At 40.8% G+C, this 25,873-nt stretch overlaps 1 protein-coding gene across 4 annotated transcripts in view; it reads right to left on the minus strand.

Moving 5' to 3' along the window:
* Positions 1-26: 26 nt before the first annotated feature.
* Positions 27-25,873, minus strand: part of HDAC4 (histone deacetylase 4) — a 93,394-nt gene continuing 67,547 nt past the window's right edge. For 3 of the 4 annotated variants that reach the window (XM_079976827.1, XM_079976826.1, XM_079976828.1), the window contains exons 20-26: positions 25,533-25,652; positions 20,941-21,038; positions 12,746-12,864; positions 10,642-10,775; positions 8,501-8,585; positions 6,784-6,928; positions 27-5,000 (exon numbers count right to left, since the gene is read on the minus strand). In XM_079976827.1, the coding sequence (XP_079832953.1) occupies positions 4,961-5,000; positions 6,784-6,928; positions 8,501-8,585; positions 10,642-10,775; positions 12,746-12,864; positions 20,941-21,038; positions 25,533-25,652 (741 nt within the window). In that variant the 3' untranslated portion in view covers positions 27-4,960. Of the gene's footprint in view, positions 5,001-6,783; positions 6,929-8,500; positions 8,586-10,641; positions 10,776-12,745; positions 12,865-20,940; positions 21,039-24,326; positions 24,553-25,532; positions 25,653-25,873 lie in introns of those variants that run through there. The other variant, XM_079976829.1, reaches the window with a different exon arrangement.

Raw genomic sequence — 25,873 nt, forward strand, 5'->3', positions numbered from 1 at the left:
ATCAGCAACTGCAACAGAGATGGTACTATAATTCACTTTATCTTTTTATTTACACCACAAGAATAACAAGTTGTCATAATGTGGTACAAAATACTGGACTTCTATTAAAGTTGAAAGTGAAGTTGGTATTGTCAGAGAAAGACACCATTGGCCAGTAAAAAACAAGTGAAACAAAACAACAAAAACAGGAATGAGAGAGAGATATATAGAGCTAGGAAAAATAACCCAAAACCTTCAACCCCACCAAGTAAAGGAAAAAGGTGGTAAGAAAATTGAAGTACAAAGAATATGCTACCATCACTTAAAGGGTTCATACAGTTAAGAGTGAAACTGTGTCTAAATTACAGAATAAACTGGTAGCTGCTACCAATGGTGACAACATACTGAGCATGTATAGGTATAAAGCAGAATATAATAAGAGTTACAACTTTTGGTACTACATATTTGTAATAAGCTCTTGGATGAATAGATTTCCATCCCATATACATAGCATCTCCAATGTAGAGCACCAGAAGTGTTAGATTCTTTGTTTTTCCTCTTTTTTCTTTCTATCAATAGGATTTTTCATCAATATCAAATACATGGTGAAGCTCAACTATCACTATGAAGAAACTTCATTTCCTGCTGATATAAAGTTTGTTTGAAACCACAGTGTTTGCACATCACTGCTTAAAAGTGAAATCTATTGATACATCTTTCAAAATAAAAATGTTAACACAGCTGTGCTGAAGAGTTAACTCTTAAAGTTCTTGACATTTTTATCTGAGCATTAATATAAAAAGAAGTTGGCATATGTTTGTGCCTGCCTTATCCCTTTCCTGCCTAAATGAAAAACAAAAACAAAAAACTCCTCCCCCCTTAAAGAAAAATGACACAGGCAGTTACTTGTGTGTTCTGTACAGTTTCCCCTAGAACATTATTTCCACATAAATACAATAAACTCTATTATTGGTTTGTCACAAGTGCTAGATATTTTTTTTCTCTTAAAATGACAAATGTTTAAGTAGTCCTTTGTATTTTTAAAATTTTACAATAAAAAGCACAGGTCCTTAATAAGTTCAGTAAGACAAACTCCCCCCCCCCTCATGCTCCTCACTTTAATTTGCATGACAGAAAACACCCCAACAGTTTATCTGTTGCTAATGCCATTAGAGGGGATTTCTCTTTCCAAAGCTGCCACGTGTGGCGTGCAAAATCTGTATACAATATAAAGACATGCCAACCTAACAGACCATGCAACCTCAAGGTGTAGGAAACTTAAAAAAATATATTCATATATATATATTTTTATGTATATATATATATATTTATATATATATATCAATGCCCATAAAATGTGGGCCCAAAAGTTTACAAAAGGAAGAATGGAATGAGTACATGACTAATAAAAAGGAATGTTTGTGTACTGAAAGTAAAATAAACCCCAAATACTCAACTATTAGTACTTTGTACTACAACCTGGATCTTGCTTCTGGGTAATACAGCTTCAAGATGTTCCTTTGTTTCTAAATTGCTACAAGAGAAGAGTTGTAATAAGCCACCCAATACCTTGGAAGCTGAGTTAGCAAAAACCTCGAGTATCTTGCTGGTGGAACTCAGGTACCTCATATATTCATAGTCTATAAAAATGTGGGAAGCATAGATATGTTGCCCAAATCAGCTTGGATTCTTAGTTTAGCCATAGAGCTCACAAGCAGGTCCATGTTAAGTGGGGGAAACAAGGCTACAGTGGTACCTTCCCAACAGCCATGATGCTCATGTTTGCCTTGTGCTACTGGAGCAAGGTTAGGCAACAGCAATTTTAAAAAGATCTCAGAATTCTGGATTATGGAACAGACTGACGTATAACAAAGTTGTTTGTGACTTTAGAAAGGCAATGATGTAGCAACACTTGTTTGTAAGAAACAAAGTAAGAGTCCTAAAATCAACAACATTGAAAGCAGTTACCAAATACTCCAGGCCAACATGTCAACACCGTTGAGTTGTGTGTACCAGCAATTTCTTGCAATGAAAAAGTACCGTATTTACTCAAATGTAATGTGCACCTTTTTTGGCCAAATTACATTGCGAAAATTAGGGCGCGTATTAGATTTGATGCTGCATTTACAGTCGCTAGCAAATACTTTTTTGGTTCCAAGATTTTGAAAATTGAGGTGCGCATTAAATTTCATGATGCGTTAGACTCGCGTAAATACAGTAAGTATTTTGAAAACATGTAAAGTGGTGTTGAAAATAAAATGTATTATAGACTGAAGTAATTGTGGATGCATCACTTTTATCAACAGTCATAAAGGGCTAAACTAACAAAATATGAAATCAGATGATTCCACAGCAAAAATCTTTAAAGATCACAGCAGCAAGGTAGTCATTTTATAAAATATACATTTTATCTTTACTGTCAAACTTTACTCTTAGAGTATGCTCTTGGCAGTTCTAATGCCAAAAAGTATTCATCAATTTGCATGTATTTGGGTTAGCAATAACTCAAATATTGTAGTGTGTCTTAAAAATTGCATATCAAGCATTAAATAAAAACCTCAAACTCTCTCCAGCACTCAGTCGGATTTATAATTAAATTCTCACAATTCTGATTTTAATGGAATGAAGAAAAACAAAACTTTTCAGAACCAGAAAATAAGTTACTACAAAGTGACCCTGTCAGTTATCATAACAAAAATATTAAAAAAGGAAAATACCACTGGTTATTCAGATGAGGGGCATGTAATATCCTACACTGCTTGAAAAAGAACACATGAATTCAGTCTCCTCCAGATATCTAATTTCACCACTAAAAGTTTAGTTACTTATTCTGAGGGTCAACACCCCTCACCTCAAAAGGCAACTGGGGGGGATAGGAAATAGTGACCAAGATTAGCAGTCTCCCAGCCAAAAAGAAAATATTAATATTACGATTCACTGTGAAATAGTCTGTTAGAGGACTAACTCAACCAGAGTGGTTTAAGAAAGGTTCTGTGTGTATGTGTTAGCATTAACTGCATGAGAGTTTGGCAGACCTTCAACATGGTCACTAAATTTATTAATGCCTTTAATAATCCTTGTCACACTCTATACTGAGGATATAGGATACATCGCTCTTTGTAATATTAATATATTTTTAAGGTTAAGAAAGCTCCTTATTTTTTTAAATGTAGCATAGCAACTATGACTGCAGAACTGATAAAATATACAATCAGTTTCCTGATATAAAAAAGACCTTGGAATCCTTCCTTTTGTGAAAAGGGCTTTCTAAAAACAAAGCCTAACAATTTGCAACTGTCCCACATGACCATGAAAACTCTTGATGGTACGAAAGGCCAAACACAAATAAAACTCCAGTGTGGAAAGTGACACAGGTCAAGAAAATGGTTACTGTTTAGAAACACAGCTGTCCAATGGAAAATAAAATGAAAATTAATGCAATAAGGCTGTTTTAAGGATTTTGTAAAAACCAATATAAAATAAAGCAACAGCAAATACATATTTACTAAAAAAAACTCATTTTGTTAAAAGAAGATTAAAATTAAAAATCTTAAATTAAAATAGTGATGTTAGGGTAGTTGCCTAGCGGCTAAAATGTTGGCATTCTGAAAGCATTCCAAACAACAGTTTGAAAATGGTCAAGTTTCAAACAAGATCCCTTTTCTAAAAACCCTTACACTCCAATTCACAAATAAATCTTTTGCAAGGGAACTTCCAATGGCTACCATTGTAATCTGCATTTATTTATATATTTTGTATAAATGCATTATAAATATTTTATCAATAATTTGTAAGAGTCGCGTTTCTAAGCTTGGAATACATTTGGAATATACATTATACATATACATTTATATAATTATACCTAAAATATTAAGCAGTATATCATGCTAGTTGCTTTTAATAAAAAGCATTCCAATTTTTTAAAATTTGCAGTTGTATCTGACGCATGCTTTTACAACCAAATTGATAGTTAAAATGGTTATACATAATGTGTAGGAGAAGATGTTGGGATTTTTTAATCAATCGTTGAATTTTAGAAACCCAACAGTATTTGCCACATTACTGGCAACTACCTTAATTTTCATTTTAAACAGCAATAAAAGAAAACAAAACAAAATCCAAACTTGTCAACTGTTTGGGAGAAGCTCCGGCCATTACTTGCCAGCAGAAATCCTAGAGCCTTTCTTGCTGATTACAGTTCTCAGCTGCCCGCCCTTCCAGAAGAATTACTGCAGAGTTCTTTTCTTTAAGGCATTGTTCATCAAAACGTCAGAAAAAACCAGCTGCCCAAAATCAATCCAATCTTTTTTTTTAAAGGCACAAACTCTTCAGATGGCTTTGGAGATGCTAAAGCCAATCCCCTTTCGGGGCTTTCTTCCTTGGTTTACGTTCTTCCTCGCCACACATATATAGTCTGTCTGCATGTATATTAGGTATAAAAAAGCATAGTTCTCTTTTCACCCTTCATATAAAGGGGAAAAAAAAGACTTCTCATATTGTTTGGGTTTTGAAGAGAGTGTCTGGATCACAGGTAGGCAAGAGCCACAAAAATAAAACATAAAACACAAAACTACAATATGGTCTGAGTGGTCTGAACGGAGGATAATCAAACTTTTAAGCACCAGTTTTAAATGAAAGTTGTCATATCTGTGTTTAATCTTTGATTTCTTTCTTTTTAAAAAGTTGGCAACTTTGCCAAATACTTCACTGGCTTCTTGCCTCTCAAACTTCCATTTAGGAAAAGAGGAAGAACGCTCAGCGCATATGTCTTTAATATTTCTGCTCTTCACCTGCACTTTTTCTTTTCCACAAGCATATTCTGTACAGATACAGAGAGATTTAGCTTTCTTTTACGCATGGCTGCCTTTCTGTAGTCTGGAAGAAAACCATGACAGGATGCAGGAGTAACAAGAGAAAGCTTCTTGGCAGAGCTTCAAGACAAGACGAACAAACAGGAGAACTCCAGCCTCAAAGATGCCTGCTACAGGGGAGGGTCCTCTTCCATGGGCTCCTCGTCTGGCCTGGAAACAAATGCATTGAGAGGAGTCAAAAAGAAGGAAGCAGATGGAGGTACAGAGCAAGCAAGTGCCCACAAGGCTCCTTGTGACGGGATATATTGTTTGCAGATTTACCTCCTTCAGCTTAAAGACCTAGGCAGGACTTGGGGAGGCCAAACTTAATAAGATCTGATCATGAGAAACAAAACCTCATTCTCTTCTTTATCTACTCAATGAAAGTAGAGTATTACTGAATTTTTAGCCCTGATAAAATGATAGTTTATAAATTTATAACTTTTAATAAGTTTACAAAAGTAGGGAATGAATGAAGAAATTCACACAGAACATTCATCGGGGAATCACAGTTACATCTGTATCACTTTCATATTGCTTACTCATTACTTTCACAAGAAGTCAAATTTAAATATTGTTGTGATGCACAGTGATATAAAAGACTCTTGTGTTTTCACACTATAAGGATAGACAGTGATCTGAACACTTGCAATGCTTCATAGCTGACTTTGTAATTTGATTCTGAGTAGCTTTAGCCTCCATGAACTTTACTAAACAGCATGTATCCACCTGTGTTAAGGAGTCATAGACTCATACGTCATGCATTTAATGTTAATAAGCATCAGGGCCTAGTTAGTAAAATCTGCCTGCTTTTTTTTTTTATAAAAGAACAACTGGAAAGAGGACAAGGCCCCCTAGATTATGTAAATGTAAATGTGGCACTGCCATCAGGGTTTCTCTAGGCCATCACGCTGTGTCTCTGTAGGTAGAGGGATATATTCATGAGTAGAGCAGGAGTTCTTGACATGAAAATGTCCACTGCTTGCTCCTTCTCTGCCACTAATCATTCAACAACAGAGGGCAAAAAGGAGGCATTCTGGAGCAGATTGTAAGCTTTCCTGGCAGAGCAATTTTTCTTCTCAGCAGTCTTAATGAGAAGGACAATTTTAAAAAACCAACCCGCAGTTAGCCAAAAAACCTAACCAAAATGAAGAGGAAAATGTTGCCCTTACTTTCGCCATGACTGAGTCTAGAACAGCTTTGGATTGGGCAGATCCACCTTCCTTCAAACCCTCCCCATCCCATTTGGATTACTCTGTAATATTCATAATAATCAGTTGGGAACTTCTGGAGATAAATCTGGCTTCCCAACTTTAATAAAGAATCAGGGTGATGTTTAGTTTCCACCTCCATTCAACATTATTAAGCTACAAAGCACTCAGCCTTGAAAAATGCATGGTGGTTCTTCAAATTTTGAAGGCCACAAAATAAAAGTACTTTAATATTAGAAAGGACTTCCTGGATAAATGCAATTTTCTAGACCCACTTGATGGGAGACCTGAGAGCAGCTTTAGAATCTATAGAGGAATATTTCATATTATGGTAAGCAATTGGTTCCACTGTTCAGTTATTCAAAACCGTTGTGTTCCTGACCCCCACGCATGTCGGTGAGCATGAATAATCCTGCCCCATTTTCTGACCACTTCCGGGTTGTGGTGATGCGCACTCATGCAGTTGTACAGGCAATGATCAATTGATGTACTTCTAGTATTAAACATAAATCAATCCTGCTGCAGCTTGAAGCTAATACATCTTACCAGCAAACAAGTCTTTTCAAAGTATTGCACTGAATTTTAATTTTCTCCTTGCTGAACACAACCCTTTTTTGTTTTTCTTCAAATCAGGACACTATGCTGAAGCCTAATGTGCTTCACCTGCAGATGCCTAATTTCCCACTTTTTGCCTAAAATACCACTGTTTTAGATATAAGCAGATGGAAAGAAGTGAAGCTCACTTTTTGTCATGTGGTGGTTTGACCCCCACTGATAATGATGCCATAGCTGTTACAGTTTCCGCTTCTTCGTTCTCACACTTCTGTGCGTCTATCAAAGAATAGCTGACTGTTGAGGAATAGCGCTGGAGTGAGTGCCAGTACTTACCTAGAGGAAATAAAAAATGATATGCCATAAGGCAATCCACTACTGCCCACTGCTTTTAGTACAGCTACAGAAAAAACCCAACCATTATCACTACTACTGACATAGCACCATCCATGTACATAGCATTTTACAAAGAACAGGTTTAACAGGTCCTACCCAAAGTGTCTCACACAGGGAAACAATAGGATGCTGGGACTGGAGTAGGGTGGGGAACCTCTGGCCTGCAGGCCAAATTTGGCATGCCAAGGGTCCTGATTTGGCCTGTGAAACATGGGTGTAGCCAAGGGGAGCGGGCAGGGAGGGCAGCTGCCCCCCTAAATCAATAAAAAGCAATACAAATCTGAGGTTATGCCCCCCCCTAACAAAAATTCTGGCTACACCCATGCTGTGAGACTGTTTTCCTTAGACTTCACCCACCTGTCCCACATTCAACCTGATATGTGACATCCAGGCAGGACATGTGGGGCAGGGACAGACATGGCTGGATCAGCTGCACCACTGAGCTTCCCTTGCGGAATTCTTTTGCAGAAAGGAATGACTGAAATCCCTGCCCATCACCACTTGGGAAGTGAGTTCAACCCTTGGGAGAACTCAAGCACACGGCTGGCCTGCGGAAAGCAGCTTTGTCAGTCCTGCGCTTGGTGTTTTGCTGAGCAGTCTCTTGTGCTGGGTTCCCAGGCGCTCAGCAAGCTGGCTGCCAGGTGCTTGGGAAGTGCTGTAAGAGGACTTTGACAGGTGGGCCAGACAACACACCTGCCCATCATCTGACATCATGCTGTCAGGTGACTGTCCAGCCCACATGTTGAAAGTTGGTCAAAGGCAAAAAAAATTCAATAGGCTTAAAAATTAAAGTTTTAAAATATTTATTTATACAACTTATATGCTACTCCTAATCACAAGTGATCTTATCGTAGATCACAATTTACAATACAAAACACATCCATCCATACAAAATACAATTAAAAGCTCACCATCTATCTATCAAATATTATAATCAATATGGCCGTGAGGCAGCATGCCCAAGATGCACTTTAACCGTGCAACCATATGCATAAGAAACATAAAGTGAAGTGGCTGGCAAGTAACCAGTTAGCCCATTCCAAAAGAAGTGATTTATGAGACAAATTCCAAATAATCTGCACTCTCCACCTCATTTTTCCACCATGTTTCCTTTTTCCAAGATCCGATACTGAACTCCTGACAATTTATTTGCCTCATTACAGTTTCATTCTCCAGCTATTTTTGCTATTTGCATTTTTTAGTATTGAATCTTTGGGGCTTTTTGATTCTTACTTGTGTATATTATGTTTTTAATCGATTTTGTTAGTTCTAATGGTTTAATCTTTGCTTTTGGGTGCTTGTGGAATAACCCTTCTGATTTTATATGATGAAACATTTAATATAATTTCTTTCAGAATTATTTTACATCTCCATAGATTTTCTTAGTGTAAAGCAGTCTGTATGCAAGTTGAAGTTGTGGTTTATTATTTGAGTTAAAGCTTCACTTTAAACTGATAAAAGCAGGAACTCTGCTTAACTGTGGAATAGCAATGACTGCTCCCAGGTACTCACTGTGTATTTCAATGACCTTCTCAATGGAATGTACTGCATTAGCATTTGCTCTCTGCTGTAATACCTTTTCAGGAATAGGATCAAGCTGAAATGATTAAAAACGTGCACTTTAGATTAATTGAATTTTAAAAAATAAGTATTATTTCAACAGTTGTTATAGAATTCTACATAACCAAGTTATGCCTACTGTCTGGCTCTTAACACTACTGACTACTCACCACTTCCTACAAGGATAAAATGCGGCTCTTCCATTCCTAGTTTCTTTCTGAAAGCAGGAGACAACTTTCGAGGGTGGCAGTGCCCTGCCCTCTGCTGCCTCACTATAATCTATAATTGCTGCTTCTTTCCCATTCCCTCAAACAATGCTGCTGCCTCTAACCCATTACAGAAAAGAACTCTGAAATAAAAGATGTTCTAATTATCTGTTTGTTTGTTTGTTTGTTTTTAAATGCAGTTCTGTGGCCACCTTCAGCAATCTAGTAGTGGTGGCTTCTTTTGGTAATGTGAAGCAGCCTTTCACTTGGCACTTCCAATGTGTTAATATTCTTTGAAATTTTCCAATCGAGACCTTACTTTGACAGTCTTCTATCACAAATGAATGAACCTGACCATATTCGAAAATGGCATACTCTAGGGACAAAGGTGAAAGATTTAAGAACTTTAAGTATGACACTCTGACTCTTCAGCACATTTTAAGGCTTCTAAAATTCAAATATTGACTCCTGCTGAGCTAAATTCTTACCTTAAACCAAATGTGGATCAGGTGCTTTGAGGCCCAACAGGAAGTAAAGAGTTGCTGAAATTTGTGTGGCCCTCACAATGGATGGCTTGCTCCTGTTGTGGTATAATGTGGTCCTTAGGGGAGATTTGTATTGTACAGGTGCACAGACTATCACTGAACTGGTGCTGGAGGTCACTGATCCTTATATGTCTATTCCTACTGGCCTCCTTAGTAGGCACTGGGCAGACAACTGGCTTGTGGGATTGACTCAAAATAAGCAACACACACCTTATGCACATCCACAAAGGAGAAGCATCAAAAGACATTTCTTGAAAACATGCTTCCTCAATAGAGGCATCAATAAACTTCTTGGGCTTGGTTAAAAAAACACCATTTGTTTGCTAACAGAAACTTCTACTGAAAACATTTGTTGTAGCTTGGCTATTAAGCATGTGAAGTCCCCATCTCAAAAGCACACTTTTGCCATAAATCTAGTTACAGGTAGGTAGCCGTGTTGGTCTGCCATAGTCGAAACAAAATAAAAAAATTCCTTCCAGTAGCACCTTAGCGACCAACTAAGTTTGTTATTGATATGAGCTTTCATGTATCAGAAGAAGTGTGCATGCACACGAAAGCTCATACCAATAACAAACTCTGGAGCTGATCATGGTTGACATAATCATCTGTAGCATAAATACAAAGTCATTCTTCCACAGTTATTCCCAAATAGGTTGTTTACTTGGGGTTTCTGAGGGTATCCCTTGAGCTTCTCTCATATAGCTGCCGTACACTCCAATAGGGAAAAGAGCAAAGAACTGGAGCCGGACACGGGTGTAGCCGAGGAGGGGCAGGAGGGCAGCTGCCCCCCTAGATCCACAAACATTATGGAAAAGCATTGAAAGTACTTAATTATTTGAGGTTCTGCCCTCCCAGCAGAAGCCTCTCCCACCCCTCCCGGCAGAAGCTATGCTATCTGAACTTTCGTTTGTTAAAAAAAGCTGAATACCTTTTGTGGCTCCCCTAAAAAAAAAAGCTCAGCCGCCCCACCCCAACAAAAATCCTGGCTACGCCCATGCAGCAGGAAATAGTAATAAGGGGCCAGTAAAAGAACAGGAAAATTTCCGGGCAACTCCAGTGTCTAAACGTATTTCTCGACTGCAGAAATCAACAAGATTTTCCAGACTTCTCATTATCAAGATTTTAATAGGACAAGTGTAGTGTGAGTGACTTGAGGATTTTAGCATGATTGATTATTGTTCTTATACAGAAAATATTGACCAATACATAACAATACAAAGCTGATAGGTTTCAAACTGAGATTATAATATAATCACTGGTGCTACTACTGATGGTATATCACAGTATGTGTGTAAAAATAAATAAAAAATAAATGACAACTTTGCTTTGGTATTTTTTATACCTCAATTCCTAGCAAAGCAGAAACGCATGCTTCAGACGCATCACAAATGGCTGTTAGGTCATGGCCTCCTTCAAGAGCTAAAATGATTCGTCCTCCAGCAAGACCCATGAGCTGTTTTGTCAGGTACCCAAAGCCTGAGATGCAAGAAATGCAAGAAAGGGCAACAATTAACAGATTTAATTTATTCTATAAAGTTGGAAACATTATAAAAATGAATAAAATTACTTATAAAGGTATTTGGTAGAACCAAACTTATTTAATCACATTGCATTGCATTCAACTAAGTTGTCATGTGTGCACAAGGACTTATGCAATGGAACACGGCCCCCCATGCTCTCCCCACCCCCACTCTAAATTTGTTCCAGAGGGTTCGGGGAAACTGCCAAAACAGATGGGGGGGAGGGAGGGAAACCTCCACTGCACAAGCATAAGTCCATGTGCAAATGGGGCAACTTTGTTGGTTTGCTGCATTTGCAAAACCAAAGGGACCTCTCCAGGGTGCAAGCTTGGGCAGCATGTCCAAGACCTCCCGTCCCAGTCTCACAGATGTGTTGCAAAGCAAAGCAAAATACTTGACACCAGCTTGGCTACCGGAGTTGCCAGAAGGAGACATACAAGATGCCATCCAAACATTCCAGGGACTCCACTCCAGAACTGTGTAGGGTTTACTCCTTAGCCTTTTCTTCTCCTGAAGATATCCCACAAGGTACAGATTTTTCTTCAGGGTTTACTCCAGAGTCTTCCTCACAAGACAGGTCCCTAACTCACCGTGGGTTTAAGACCCACTGGCTACGCTTCACCTGGTTTAGTCAACCAGTCAAAGCCATTACCTGGGCTATGGCCACCGTCACAAGCTGACAGCTTCTAGGAGCCACAGATGAGAGTGGAGTGCAGGGTGAGGACCAAAGTAGGACAAACCACCCAGAAGGAGGGTTCCCCACCAGAGATCCCTTTGTTGGCTGCAACCCATTATTTGTTAACGTGTTTTGTGATTCAACCAAAACTTTTTACACCTCCAAAGAACTTATGGTTTGCACACTCAGCCCTTATGGTTTGCACATTCACCACAAGCAGGGCTTTTCCCCCACTGGAACTCACTGGAACTGCATCTGGCACCTCTCAGCTGGGGGGCGGGGAGAGAGAGAGACCTGACCAGCCTCAGCAAAACCCCGCTGGCACTTCCGGCTCCTGAAGGCGATATCCTCTAGGAGCTCCAGAGAGGGGCAGGCAAGATGAAGGTGCGGGACAGCTTTGCTGAGGCTCTTCTGCAAACTGACACGCAGAAAAGCCACACCTCAGCTGAACAAGCCCCCATGCTGCTCTGGCTCACAGGCAGGCAGGCAAGCCATCACTTTCTCCTGGGAGGAAGAGGAAGTCCCACCCCCACCCTCCATGCGTAGGTGGCTGAGGTAGCCCCACAAGTGAAGCCTGACAGAAGTTGCCTCTGGCTTGTGAGGAGACACCGCCCCCCAAAAATATATCCTCTTTGGGCTCTGGGGTGGGTCTTCTGAGGGAGATACATTCTGGCACCTTTTGGTCTGTAACAGGCATAGGCAAACTCTGGCCCTCCAGATGTTTGGGACTACAATTTCCACCATCCCTAGCTAACAGGACCAGTGGTCAGGGATGATGGGCATTGTAGTCCCAAAGATCTGGAGGGCTGGAGTTTGCCTATGCCTGGTCTAGAAAAAGGCACCGACTCCATATCTATCTACCTTTTTAGATAGGTCTTTGGGTTTAATGCTGTTTTTACTGCATTTTGTTGCTAATTTCATTTTACTGTTTTTAATTATGCTATTTTGAGGTCTTTATTTTATATTGCATTTGTAAGCTACTGCCAGCTATTGATGAGGTGGGATAATAACGTTTAGATAAATAGAAGAAGGAATATGAATTCTATGTATAACAGGGAAGTGTGTTTTTGCATTGTTTGTGATTGGAAAGAATTATATTATAGTGCCTATAAAAAACCCCTCCCCAAACTAACAAGTGTAGGAAGAGTCTAGGTACAGTGAGTTATTATTAAACAGACAACTCAAATAGATAACAGGGTAAATATGCAAAGAAAATGAGATCACTGAAATTTAAGCCTGTGGGGACTTACATTTTGCTGACAGATTATATCCTCCAAGTGGTGCAGGATGACCTTCCACTGCATCAAAACCAGATGATACCAGCACAACATCTGGAGCAAACTCATTAGCAATAGGCATTACTACTGTTCTGTAACAAAAAAAAGGGAACAATAGAAAGCACATTACTATGCCTTGCTCTTGAATGGACAGCTACAATGAGGCAGAATCTTGTTCAATGGTGCTTTTTAGCACAAAATATAGAACAAAATATGGAAGAAAGGACTAGAAAGGGAACCAGACAGTGTACAAGGGCATTTCTTGAGTTGTTTGGGCCACAGTGTAAAAGGTAGCTTGTTCTTCAGATTTGTGAGCTGTTGCAAAGAAAATGATATAGTTCCATCACATTTCTTTAGGTTGTGGCTAATGATGGTAATCCAAATCACCAGGTGAGTGCCTGAGTCCCATTGCTTTTGTGGGTTTTAAGAACTTAACTGCATGGTTAAATCTCTGTGATTTCAATCTTGATATAGTAACATAAAGGGGGGGATAATTAATAATGCATGTTTCATTCACACAAATCTGAATAGACTGAAGGACAAGCATCTCAAATTGTGATACACTTTAAGAAAAGCACTGTTGTATCAAATAACAAATGTTACAAAGAATCTGCAGCTTCAAATACCGTATTTTTCGCCCCATAGGACACACTTTTCCCCCTCCAAAAATGAAGGGGAAATGTGTGTGCGTCCTATGGGGCGAATGCAAGCTTCCGTGAAGCCTGGAGAGCGAGAGGGGTCAGTGTGCACCGACCCCTCTTGCTCTCCAGGCTTCGCGCAGATCTCCGCAAGCCGTGGGAGCCCGCGCCGGGCTCCCGCAGCTTGCGGAGAGTTGCCTGCATGCCGAAGGCTGGGCGCGCTGAGTTCAGCGCGCCGACTTTGCGCACCTCTTCGCAAGGCGCTGGAGCCTGGCACTGGGCTCCCACGGCTTGCGGAGAGTTGCCTGTTCTGGGGTCTGGGGTCGGGGGAAGCTTGGGCTTCCCCCGCCCCCGCCCCAGCCCCGCGCCTGGGGGGGGAAAAATATTTTTCCCCCTTTATTTCCCCCCCAAAAAACTAGGTACGCCTTATGGGACGGTGTGTCCTATAGGGCGAAGAATATGGTAGATATTTTAACTTTTGGTCCTGATAGACAGCTTGTATCAAGAATGGGAAGCTGCTTCTCAGTCTGCCTATGGCTTTTGATAGCACTAACTAAGATAGACCACTTCTGTAGAATGGGTATTGGGGGCACTGTTTTACAGGGCTCCAGTCCTGCCTGCAGGGCCATGTTCCGAGAATGCCACACAGTCCTTGTGCTATGGTGTGCTACAAGGCACAATCCTGTTGCCAATGAATGCCACTGGGATGGTGATTAGGAGTTTTGAGGCAAAGTATCATTAGTATAGGGACGCAGGTGGCGCTGTGGGTTAAACCACAGAGCCTAGGACTTGCTGGTCAGAAGGTTGGCGGTTCGAATCCCTGCGACGGGGTGAGCTCCCGTTGCTCGGTCCCTGCTCCTGCCAACCTAGCAGTTCAAAAGCACATCAAAGTGCAAGTAAATAAATAGGTACCGCTCCAGCAGGAAGGTAAACGGCGTTTCTGTGCACTGCTCTGGTTCGCCAAAAGTGGCTTAGTCATGCTGGGCACATGACCCAGAAGCTGTACGCTGGCTCCCTCGGCCAGTAAAGCGAGATGAGCGCCGCAACCCCAGAGTTGGCCATGACTGGACCTAATGGTCCTTTACCTTTTACTTTATCATTAGTATGCTAGAACAGTGTTTCCCAACCTTGTGCCTCCAGCTGTTTTTGGACTACAATTCCCATCATCCCTTGCCACTGGTCTTGCTAGTCAGGGATGATGGGAGTTGTAGTTCAAAAACAGCTGGAGGCACAAGGTTGGGAAACACTGTGCTAGAACATTTCTGGATACAGTTGTGGAATTGATGGGGGCTAATAAACTGAGCTTGAACCCTAGGAAGACAGACGCAGTGTGGATGAGGGGTTCCTGTATCGAGAACAGTCATTTGCCTATTCCTGATTGGACTACTCTCCCTCTGAAATAACAGGCTCCTTGTTGGGAGTGCTCCTGAATCCATCTTTGTCACTTGAGGCTCAGCCGCTGGAGTGCCTTGGACCAGCTACCGCTACTGCACTAACTACAGCTGTTCTTGAACAAGGATAGTTTGCCTATAGTGGAGGATTATTATCAACATCACTGACTTAGTAATAGCCTTCTAAACAACCATCTCAAGGTGATGTACACTAAAGAAATATAAGAACATTTAAAAACACAAAAACAGCAAATGTATTTAAAACAAAACTAAAACTATACAAAGTAGATTATTGTGGTGAAGACCCATTTATTCAGGCTGTCAGAACAAAAATGTCAATTTCCCCCCAGAAAATGCAGATATTAGGGACTTGCCCTATATTGAGAGGAATGCTAGCATTCCTGTAGTGTCCAGCTTTATGATGAATTTTTATGGTGCTTAATTTTTATAGGATTTATTTTTATAGTTTTGAATTCTATGTACACCATTTAGAGACATCAATGATTAAGTGGTTGGAGGACAGATGGTGGTTAACGTATTGAGGCTGAATCCTGACAAGACAGAAGTACTGTTCTTGGGGAACAGGAGGCTGGCGGGTGTGGAGGACTCCCTGATCCTAAATGGGGTAACTGTACCCCCTGAAGGAGCAGCTGTGCAGCCTGAGAGTCATTTTGGGCTCACAACTGTCCATGGAGGCGCAGGTCAATTTTGTGTCCAGGGCAGCTGTCTACCAGCTCTATCTGGTACACAGGCTGAGAGCCTACCTGCCTGCAGACTGTCTCGCCAGAGTGGTGCATGCTCTAGTTATCTCCCGCTTGGACTACTGCAATGAGCTCTATGTGGGGCTACCTTTGAAGGTGACCTGGAAACTACAACTAATCCAGAATGCAGCAGCTAGACTGGTGACTGGGAGCGGCCGCCAAGACTACATAACACTGGTCTTGAAAGACCTACATAGGCTCCCAGTACGTTTCAGAGCACAATTCAAAGTGTTGGTGCTGACCTTTAAAGCCCTAAACAGTCTCGCCCCAGTATACCTGAAGGAGTGTCTCCAATGTTGATTAATTCTTAAGTTTTATTGTTTTTTACTGTTCCTCATAAACTGGCAAATGTGAGTAGATGCTGGGTTCCTTACATTTTAGCAGCCAATAGCTTTATCTCTAACATGTTTTTTTAATTTAAAGAAGTAAATTCAATTTGCAACTATTCTTTGAATAAGTTGTACTTATATAACAAACATGATAATTTTATGGCAAACCAAGTTATATATGATTTGATTTGTACTGTTTTGGCTTGCACTCAAAGTCATATTTAAAAACTGGGACAGGAATATTCAAAAATAGTCAAGAAAAGCAAATTAACTTGATGGACTAGCTGCAACACTGTGTTATTGAATACATGATTCTGGATTACATTCTAGTGGGTGAAGAAGACAATTCACCTGTCTCAGGGGCCTATAAAAAGAAGACAATCTTGCTGCCCAGAAACAATGGGTAAAGTGGTAGAGAGAGAAATTCTCACACTGACACCAACTCACCCATTAATATTTCAGCCAAAGGCCTCTAGTTTCATAACAGTGTCTGGTTTCATTAGAATATATAGTAATCCCACTGACATTCTGCAGCTGAAGAGAATATTTTCTTTCTTATATTTTTCACAGACGGCAGCTACCTTTTCATGAACAAAGTATACTAGGAGTTAAAGAGAAGGCATGTGCATCTTTGCCTAGCTCAAAAGGATCTCCACTGATTCATCTGAAGACTTCAAAGCATCTGAATTTTGCATTTGGACTGGTTTGAATTACAGCTCAGTTCTGCATTCTGAGTTTCTAAGTTCATAGTGAAACTGCCTGTAGCTTCTGGATTTCATTAGGGCTAATTTTCTTATCTTTTCTTCAACTTTTGGTTTGATCCCTTGGAAATGCAACGTGGCATTCAATGGGCCAGAGTAACAAGGTGCTGCCTTTAAGGCATGCATTGCCTCATAAGATTGGGGGGAGGGGGCAGGAATACAGCCCATTCCCTTCACTTTTCTGCCTCTCTGGGGACTATGAATTGTAAACTTCAAAGAACCCTTTTACATTAAAATGAATATAAGTGAATCAGGAAAAGGTTTTTCAAAGCAGCTGGTTATGAATCTCAAAGGCCACTTGACAATCTATTATCATGGGGCAGAGGGACTTGGCACAAGATTAAACAGGTTTCCAACATAACTTCCAGGCTGAAGGTGTGTGCACATAGGCATGGACTGCTGGAATTGTTTTCTATGGATGTGGTGTGCAATCCTACGTTTTTCAAGCAGGCACAGGTTTGTGCCCCACAGGGAGTGGGGGATGACAGCTTGGCCAGTGGTGATCTAGCCCACCTGGCTGACATTCCAGGCTGGGCAGTGGGTGCCCAGACTGGCCTTCTTCAAGGCTGGCTTCATGCCGTGGTGCAAGAGTCAAGGCTAGGCAACACAGATAAGAAGGCAACCGTTCACTCTGTTTTGCCTATGGCCCATTTAAGAGGACTGAAGCTGGTCCTCTTCTCAGGGAATATTTGCATTCAAATACTTAGAATTGCAGTAGAATTGGAAATGTGAGAGGCCCTGGCAACAGTAAAGAGCAGCAGGGAGAACAAAAGGTGTATTGTTATCATCACATGGAAGTGGGGAGCACTCTAGCATACAAATACCTCTTAGATCTTTACCCCCCCTCCCATTTTACATATCTGTCACCTCTCACCTCCTTCACCCCCATCCACCTCCATTCTAGTGCCACTGTCATCTGGGGCAACAACACTTGCCTTAACCCAGCTGCTCTTTCAGCTGGGAAGAGAGAGAGATGCAGTGGCAAGTTCTGTCTGCCACAAAGCAGAAGCAGAAGCTACAAGCCCAGGAGAAAAAATGTATTTTAAAACGTCTATGTAAATCCACTTTTCAAAAGAAGCTCAATACAAGTGGTTCAGGGGGCAGCAGTGAGTGGGCGCACTCCCTATTCATCACCTGAAGTGAGGAGGACAAGCTGGGAACTGGATGGGAATGCAGTGTTTCCATACTTATGCTTTATATAGCAATGCTGACACCTAGTTATCTGTATTCAATATGGCACAAGATCCAAATATTTTGAAACCACTGGACACATCTAGCTGAGAGACCAGTAGCTAGTTGCATCCAGCAAGTGCCCTGGTCCAAACTCAGGGCTGTCCTGGTTTTTCCAGCTGAAGTGGATGGCCAGTCACAGGGCAACAGTGTCTGCCCTCAAACAGCGAAACCTCTATCCAAGAGGGTACTTAAGTTCTTCACCTTCACCAATAGTAAAATCCACAGGAAGGCTTTTACGAATAATTCATTCCTTAACTAGGGTAAGGTGAAGCTCTAGAGGTATTCAAAGAGACCAGAAAAGGTGGAGATTGCCCAAAGGATACTGGCAATGCATTGGGTTCTTTTGTGGCAAGGACCAGTGGCAGTATCATTCAATATACGAGCATCACAGACTTCTGTACTGAACATTTTTGAGAAGACAGTGGTCACCTGTTGTGGACAATAAAATCTGGTCTCAGGAACAGACTGGAACTATTAGTGCAATTGATCAAGCTCTTAAAGAAAGGCCTCAGCTCAGAGGCAGAGCACCTGGTTTGCATGTAGAAGGTCCCAGGGCTGGGACAGAACTCAAAACTCAACTAGATGACCCAATGGCCTGACCCAGTAGAAGACAACTTCCTATGTACTGCTTGTATTCTGTGGTGCTTTGCAGTAAGCAGGAACTAAGCTTTTAGGTATAGCAGGCTTGAGTACCCCACAGTAATGCTTTGTGGGGGATCACCATAAAAGAAAGGGAACAGATGAGATTTATTCAAAATAATTGTAAAGCTTTTCATATAAGTTTTAGCAAAATACAGTGGTACCTCGGATGTCAAACGGAATCCGTTCCGGAAGTCCATTTGACTTCCAAAACCAAAGTGAAGCTTCCAATTGACTGCAGGAAGCTCCTGCCGCCAATCAGAAGCTGCAGAAGTCACGTCAGACATCCGGGTTCCAAAGAACGTTCACAAACCGGAACATTCACTTCCAGGTTTGCAGCGTACGGGAGCCAGAACATTCAATTCACAAGGCGTTTGGGATCCAAGGTACGACTGTAAAACAAAACCTGGGAACAATAAAAGTTGGCAAGTCTACCTACTGGCAAATGCCACAATTGTTATCAAAAACGTTTTACTTCTTGTAAAAGCTTGCATCTCATGCAAACTGCAAAACAACTACAGGCATCAGTAAATAAAAAGTGCTTAATTAGAAGACAACAGAGCATGATCTAGAAATGTGCAGGACATGCCCCTTTTCACATTGTTTTCCAAATAAGTGCCCCATCAAATGGAAAGAGGTTTAAAGCTGGTTAGAAAGCCAAGCAAGGACTGGGGAGATGCAAGTTCATATCTCTTGTCTGGAGATCCTTGGAGAAAATGCAGAATAAAAATGCAATCTTTTAATAATGTGTCCCTGTGTACAGAGGGATATTGCTAGCTTAAAATATTTTTTTTTCAAGTGACAATAATCTAAACAAAACTCACTGTGTAAGTGATCCATAACAGTTTGCTGTGAAGGCATGTACTCAACCACTGGTCTTTACAACTGTTTGTTGCTGAAGGGAAAGTAATGGCAGTACCTTGATTTAGTGTTGCACACTTCTTCATTTAACATATGTGACTCGAGATGAGCATGACAATCACAGCCATCTGACAGGGAAGCATAGATCTGCAATGCTCATATGATGCTATAAATCAGAGGTAGGGAATGTATTCACTCCTCTGGGATTATCTATACCTATACATCATGGAAAGTACTTTCCTAAAACTCTCCCCATATCAGGCAATAAGTTCACTATGTAGCACAATAGTACACAGGAGGATGAGCTTAACTGCAATCTTTGCCCATTTAGCATGATGTGCTCACATCTAGGTAAACTGGAGTAGCACTTAAACGATGTACGGAGCAGAGATGTACAGCAAAATTCTATGTATCTCAAGTGAACCTATACATTATGACCCTCCATTTTAAAAACAAAAGACACCTGAATAGTGCAAGCTACTTAGCTCATGGATACTTGAAAGCTCTTACTTTAGAGACCTTAGTTAAAACTTCAGTGAAAGAATTAGGTATTCCAGACTGTGCTGTGTATTATGATTTCCTTTGACGAGATTTGAAAGCATATACATAGAATTATGATACTGAGAACTGTGATTCCATCAATATCTTCTTCCAATCTGGTTATAAACTCTTTGATCAAGCAATGCTCTACTTACTTGAATTCACTGAAACAGCAGAATAAGACCAAAGTGGCCCATCAGAGGTGATGGAATAACAAGTAAAGAATACATACGCATTGTGGAACCAAATGTAGATAGGTATTAACAAATTACTTAAATATGGATGAAAATGCAATTAGTTCTGTGCTGGCAGGGGACATTCTTTCTATTCTGCTTCCCTACGTTCTTGGTTACTACTCTTGGTTGTGTTTAATTAAGTCCTTCTCAGAGTAGACCCACTGAAATTAATGAACCTAAGTTAATCATGCCCATTAACTTCAATGGGTCTCATATGAGGAAGACTAGCATGGAATACCACCCTCTGTCTCCTGTTCTTCTAACAATAAGGTAGAAATTTGCTTTGCTTGTAAATCCAGATCAACTGAAATCAATTTTTATTATTAGCACTATTAAAGCAGACAACACGCAGCAACTAGCCTGGAATGGCCAATGACCTGAGGTTGTTTCATAAACCATGCCTTATGAAGTCTTGAATGATCATCTGAACTGGGTCACAACTTTGGGAAATTGTGTCATAAAATGGCAAAATGTACAAAATGGCTTTTCTATACAAAGTTCTGCACAATGGCAACTTCACTGTGTTTCATGTTTGAGAGAGAATCCTATTCATTATTATAACATGAATGCACGCATGCATGAGGGTTATCAATATTGTGCTGGTGAACAGTGTCCATGGGCCAGTCTTTCCGCATTGCATCAGCACCTTGCCACTAACAGCAAGGTACTCAACACACACAGAAAGAGAGGGGTGTGTGTGTGTGTACACAAACGCACATACAACAACTCAAAGGGCACATTTAGGGAGAAATATAGGCAGGAAAAGCAGAGAGGATTACCTGAAAGCCGTCAAGTATTCTGTATCTCCCATGGGTGGCTCAAGACCACCAGTAAATGCCATGTTAACATTGAAACCGGCACCTGGTCCTATGCCAACCTAAGAAAGGGGTGGAGAGGAAAAGAAAGCAGCAGGTCACACCTCTGGAAAATATTGCCATGCATGGGGGGGCTGCCCATATCACCTCAGCAATATCTCCAATAATTTTATGTTGCTCCTACAATTCAAAGTGTGGTAACACAACAGTTGTTTTTGAGAAGGTATTCTATTTTGCTTAAAAATCCACTGCTTCCTGCGCCATCAGATCAATGAGTGGGATGAAAGGCAGCCTTAATCCTTAGTTAGCATCTAAAAGAGAAACATATGCTCATGCTCGTAACTTTAAAATAGTTATTACATTTTTTTAAAAAAAACCCCACCCAATTGTTTAAAGTTCCAGTCATATTTTAAAGCAGTTCACCCAGAATTGCTGGGGACTCTGGATTTGGTACACTGAAGTAGCTTCTTAACTGCCGCAAATATTGTAAATGCAGAATCAGCTTCTTTTCCAAAAATGATTCCTGGAGTTCTAATATCCAAGTGCACACATTTTCCTTACTGGATTCAGTGAACTCAGGATCATCACTGCTGCTTTGGGCCAGAAGCCACTGGCTGAGATTATTTGCAATAACAAAATACTCTCTTATAATCAACAATATAGCACATAAAAAGGAGCATATATCAGAGGAAACCATGCCTCCTGGTCTCCAGATAAAAATATAAAGAATGTATCTTAAGAGTTGTCATTCTTAAGTGAACGTGGGAGAGCTGGGCCTGGGAGCAGGTTTTTTCTGCCCCCCCCCCCCATCCCAGTTGCCTGAGTTCCTATGACCTTGGCATGATGTGCTCTGTCTAAGGCCTGCCTTTTATCACAAAGGGTCTAATTTTTCTGTTTGCCTGTTTGGTACATCGGCTTCCACGGGGCCGCTTTTTCATGTTTTTTCATTGCTATTCTGTGGCTTGCCATCCATATCAGTGGATGTATCGGGGTGGGGATGTTTGTTTGTTCCTTCCCTCAATCTCTCTTCCCTAGTCCTTTCTATTCTGGGCACGTGTGCAAGTATTTCTGCATCTATACAACTTAAAAACAAACAAACCCAAAAGTGTGCAAAAGCAATTATTATAAAATTTCACTATGGAGCTGTGTGCTTTTTTCTTTTAGTTTTAGATTTTTACCTAAAGATCACACAAGAATGATATGATCTTCTGCAAGATTCTCCTTGTATAGTGTGTGTATTTTGATTATAGTCTCCAAGCTAATCCCTTATAAGTACTGTGTGGAGATTGAGAGAGAACAGCTTCTCTTAACTGGGTTGTTGAAATTCAAGAATACCTTCAGCATACAGCAACTGCTAGAAATAGGCACATTCTTATAAGTTTTGGCTACCAGAAATAAAACAGCAAGGTTGTGTGCTCAGGTGAGGAGCCAATGGAAACAGGGGTGCAATGTAAAAGGCCAACCAGTGAAACTTCACCACACATAACCTGCCCACCAAAACTGCACTAACAAGCTACAACACCAGCAAAGACTACAGATGTATAATGCACTATTTTTACTTAACTGATTTGTGGTGTTAAGGAAATTTCTGATTTAAATGTAAATAGAAAAGAAAAGGAATTGGCGTCATAAGAACACTGCAAAAAATGGTGTCCATAAGCAGCACCAATTCAACAATAAATTCCTGTATGTTACAAAGTATAACAGTACCACGATTTTTCTCAAAATGTTAATCTATTTCCTCATTGTTTATTCTGGTGCTATTTGCTTTTAGTTTCACTTCTCTTACAAAATGTCCCCAAGTTCAACTTGCACTTCAGGTACAGAAGGTTTAAAAAATTCAACTTCACAGTCGGATGTGTTGGATTCACTGGGAGAAAAATAAGCTATGTGAGCACTGTGGAGACTGTATGCTGCACGACACCTAGGAGGCTACCTCTCTATGCCTTTGATGCAGTCACTGAAGCCTTAAGAGTAGAAGCCTTCTCTCCTGGGTACTTACATGAGATGTGCACTTTGGGGGTACCAGAAACATTCAGTGTTCTTAATTACAAAGAGACTTCCAACTCTAGGACTAAGTGCACAATGGTTCCACAAATAGGAAATCTTCAGCAAAACCTAAGAATGAAGCTGCAGCTCATGCTGTACAGCCAAGCATTTGGCACTACAGTGGTACCTCGGGTTAAGTACTTAATTTGTTCCGGAGGTCCGTTCTTAACCTGGAACTGTTCTTAACCTGAAGCACCACTTCAGCTAATGGGGCCTCCTGCTGCTACCGTGCCGCTGCAGAACAATTTCTGTTCTCATCCTGAAGCAAAGTTCTTAACCTGAAGCACTATTTCTGGGTTAGTGGAGTCTGTAACCTAAAGCGTATGTAACCTGAAGCATATGTAACCTGAGGTACCACTGTATTTAGGTTGACTGAACTTGGTTGCCCAGAGTTGACAAAAATACAGTAGTGCACTGTGAAGGGTAAGGAATGGCATCAGTGAGACAGAGGCCCAGTGTGCACATAATGCATGGGTTCCTGGAGAGATGAAAACTGCTGCACTCTTTTGGTGGTCCTGCTGCCATCATGCTACCTATGCCTATGGCTTAACCTGGGCCTGTGGTTTGTCTGTTCCGACACAACATTAAGCTTAGCCCTGAGTATCACAGCAGCAGCAAGACCAGAGGGGGGTCATTGTGGAAATTAGTGAAATACCTTCTACCTTAGAACGTGAGACAGCATGAATTTCCAAATATGCACAGGATTTTTGCAGGATGGTGGATGGAGGAATGAGTTCCACTTCATGTTATAAAAGCATGCAGGTTCCTAATTCCCACGTCTGTTCATGCAGCACACACACAAGCAGTCTCAACCATTATCAGGTACACACTGTCATGGACAAATGTTGCATACCAGCTGGGCAATCAAAGGTATATAGACAACAGTGATTCACACTACTATAACTGCTGGAAAAGATACTGCTCCAGCCAAACAAACCATTACTCATCACATCAGTGATCTTTCAGTTCATGTTACATTTCTTAATGCAAGCATGGGCCCAAAGATTGTCAGGACTTCTTGCGTGTAAGAAAAAAGTAAACTGTGTACCAATTCTCATTGTTCTGCACATGTACAGTCTACTCTGCTGAAGCCTCAAATGGTCAGTCATGAACCTTTCATATTCTGCCAAAAGAGCATTCATATTTTACCCTGACCACGCATTCTTATGGTCGCCTTCCCATACCTCCCTTTGTCAACTTACACTATAGGAGTGGGGGTTGGGCAAATTTCTGCAAAACTTTAATTTTTTTTTCTACCTAGATAGAATATACAATTGACCATGGTTATATAAGAGTCAATGTTTTACTTTTCTTTAGTACATAATTTATTTGACCACTAGGATATTACAGGGCAACCTCTTACTTCCACTTCTTAAATAATGCAATGAGTAATAGATCTTCCCAATTCCAGAGGTGTATAACTATCAAAGAACTCCATGCTTTTCGTAACCATCACTAGTAGCTCCATTCACAGCTTTTATCAGCAAATGGCCAAAGACAGGACAGGGCAAGAAAGGCTGCTCCCTCCTGTAAGTACAAATAACAAAACCTTGTAGAGAATGGATTGTGAAATGTTCATAATTCACTTTCATTAGAAACAATGTATAAATCCTATGTGTTGTAAGAATCGTCCTTTTCCAGATCTAAGAACTCAGCTGATGGGTGTCCTCTACTGGTAGAAAAAAGCAAGGCCTTCTGACAAATCAAAGCTAAATAAATATTGATACTAAATGCCAACTATTATTTTTAGGAATGCCAACCAAAGTTCAAAAAAGTGACTCTTGCCTGCCTACCTATATTAGCAATACTTGTCTCTAGTTGTTGTAGTGACTTCCTCAACCTCGGCACTCCAGATGGTTTTGGCCTACAACTCCCATGATTCCTAGCTAGCAGGACCAGTGGTCAGGGATGCTGGGAATTGTAGTCTCAAAACATCTGGAAGGTGAAGGTTGAGGAAGCCTGGACTAGAGGCTGGGGTAGGAGGTGGGGAGGGAGACTAAATGATATTTGCAAAGACTGAAGACAACAATCTGAGAGTGCTGCTTGTGTGTAAAGGCTGGGTGCAAGTAGGGAGACGAGCGCACTAGGTTCATGCGCTCATTTCACCAAGACTGACTGCCGCCCTCCTTGACTGATCTGATCACTACAGCTGACTGCCACTCTCCTTGAGTTCAAAGCAGGGAGCCTCCTCTACTCATGGAAGCTGCCTGCATTATTCAGAAACACAGTTTTGAGGGATTCTATATCACATTGGGAGCCTTCACAAGCAGAAGGCTTTGCACCCCGCCTCAAGGACAGCAGCACGCATAGATGTGATGTTTGGTGTGCCTTAACAAGCAAACAACATGTCTGAAGAGGAAGGGCATCCACACATTCATACTTGCCACACCCCCATACGAATTGTAGTGAAAGTCCTAATCCATTATTGCTTGAGTGACCTCTAAGATTGCAATACCATTATTATAAACAAATGCTGTAAGAACACATATCAATATTATTATTATTACCTCATCAGGAGCTCCACTGCCCGGGAAGAAGTTTCCATCATCATAGCGATGTAGTGAAATATAAAGAACATTAGGATCATTGTAGAAAGCCTGCTGAGTACCATTTCCATGGTGTACATCCTTCAGGGATAAAGATGATATCATATGAGAAGGTTTATAACATGATAGGCTGTCTACATTAACACTAACTGTAATACAACGTTTCATGTTCATGCTACCAAAGCCCTGCAGGGGGAAGGCTCAGCAAGGCACAATTTCATACCACCAATTTTAGTATGGTTAAATGATTGTGACAATGCTTGTTGCATTATGCTTGGTTGTCACATGAGATGCATACTGCG

The sequence above is a fragment of the Podarcis cretensis genome, assembly GCF_951804945.1.
Source record: "Podarcis cretensis genome assembly, chromosome: 1".
Lineage (NCBI taxonomy): Eukaryota > Metazoa > Chordata > Lepidosauria > Squamata > Lacertidae > Podarcis > Podarcis cretensis.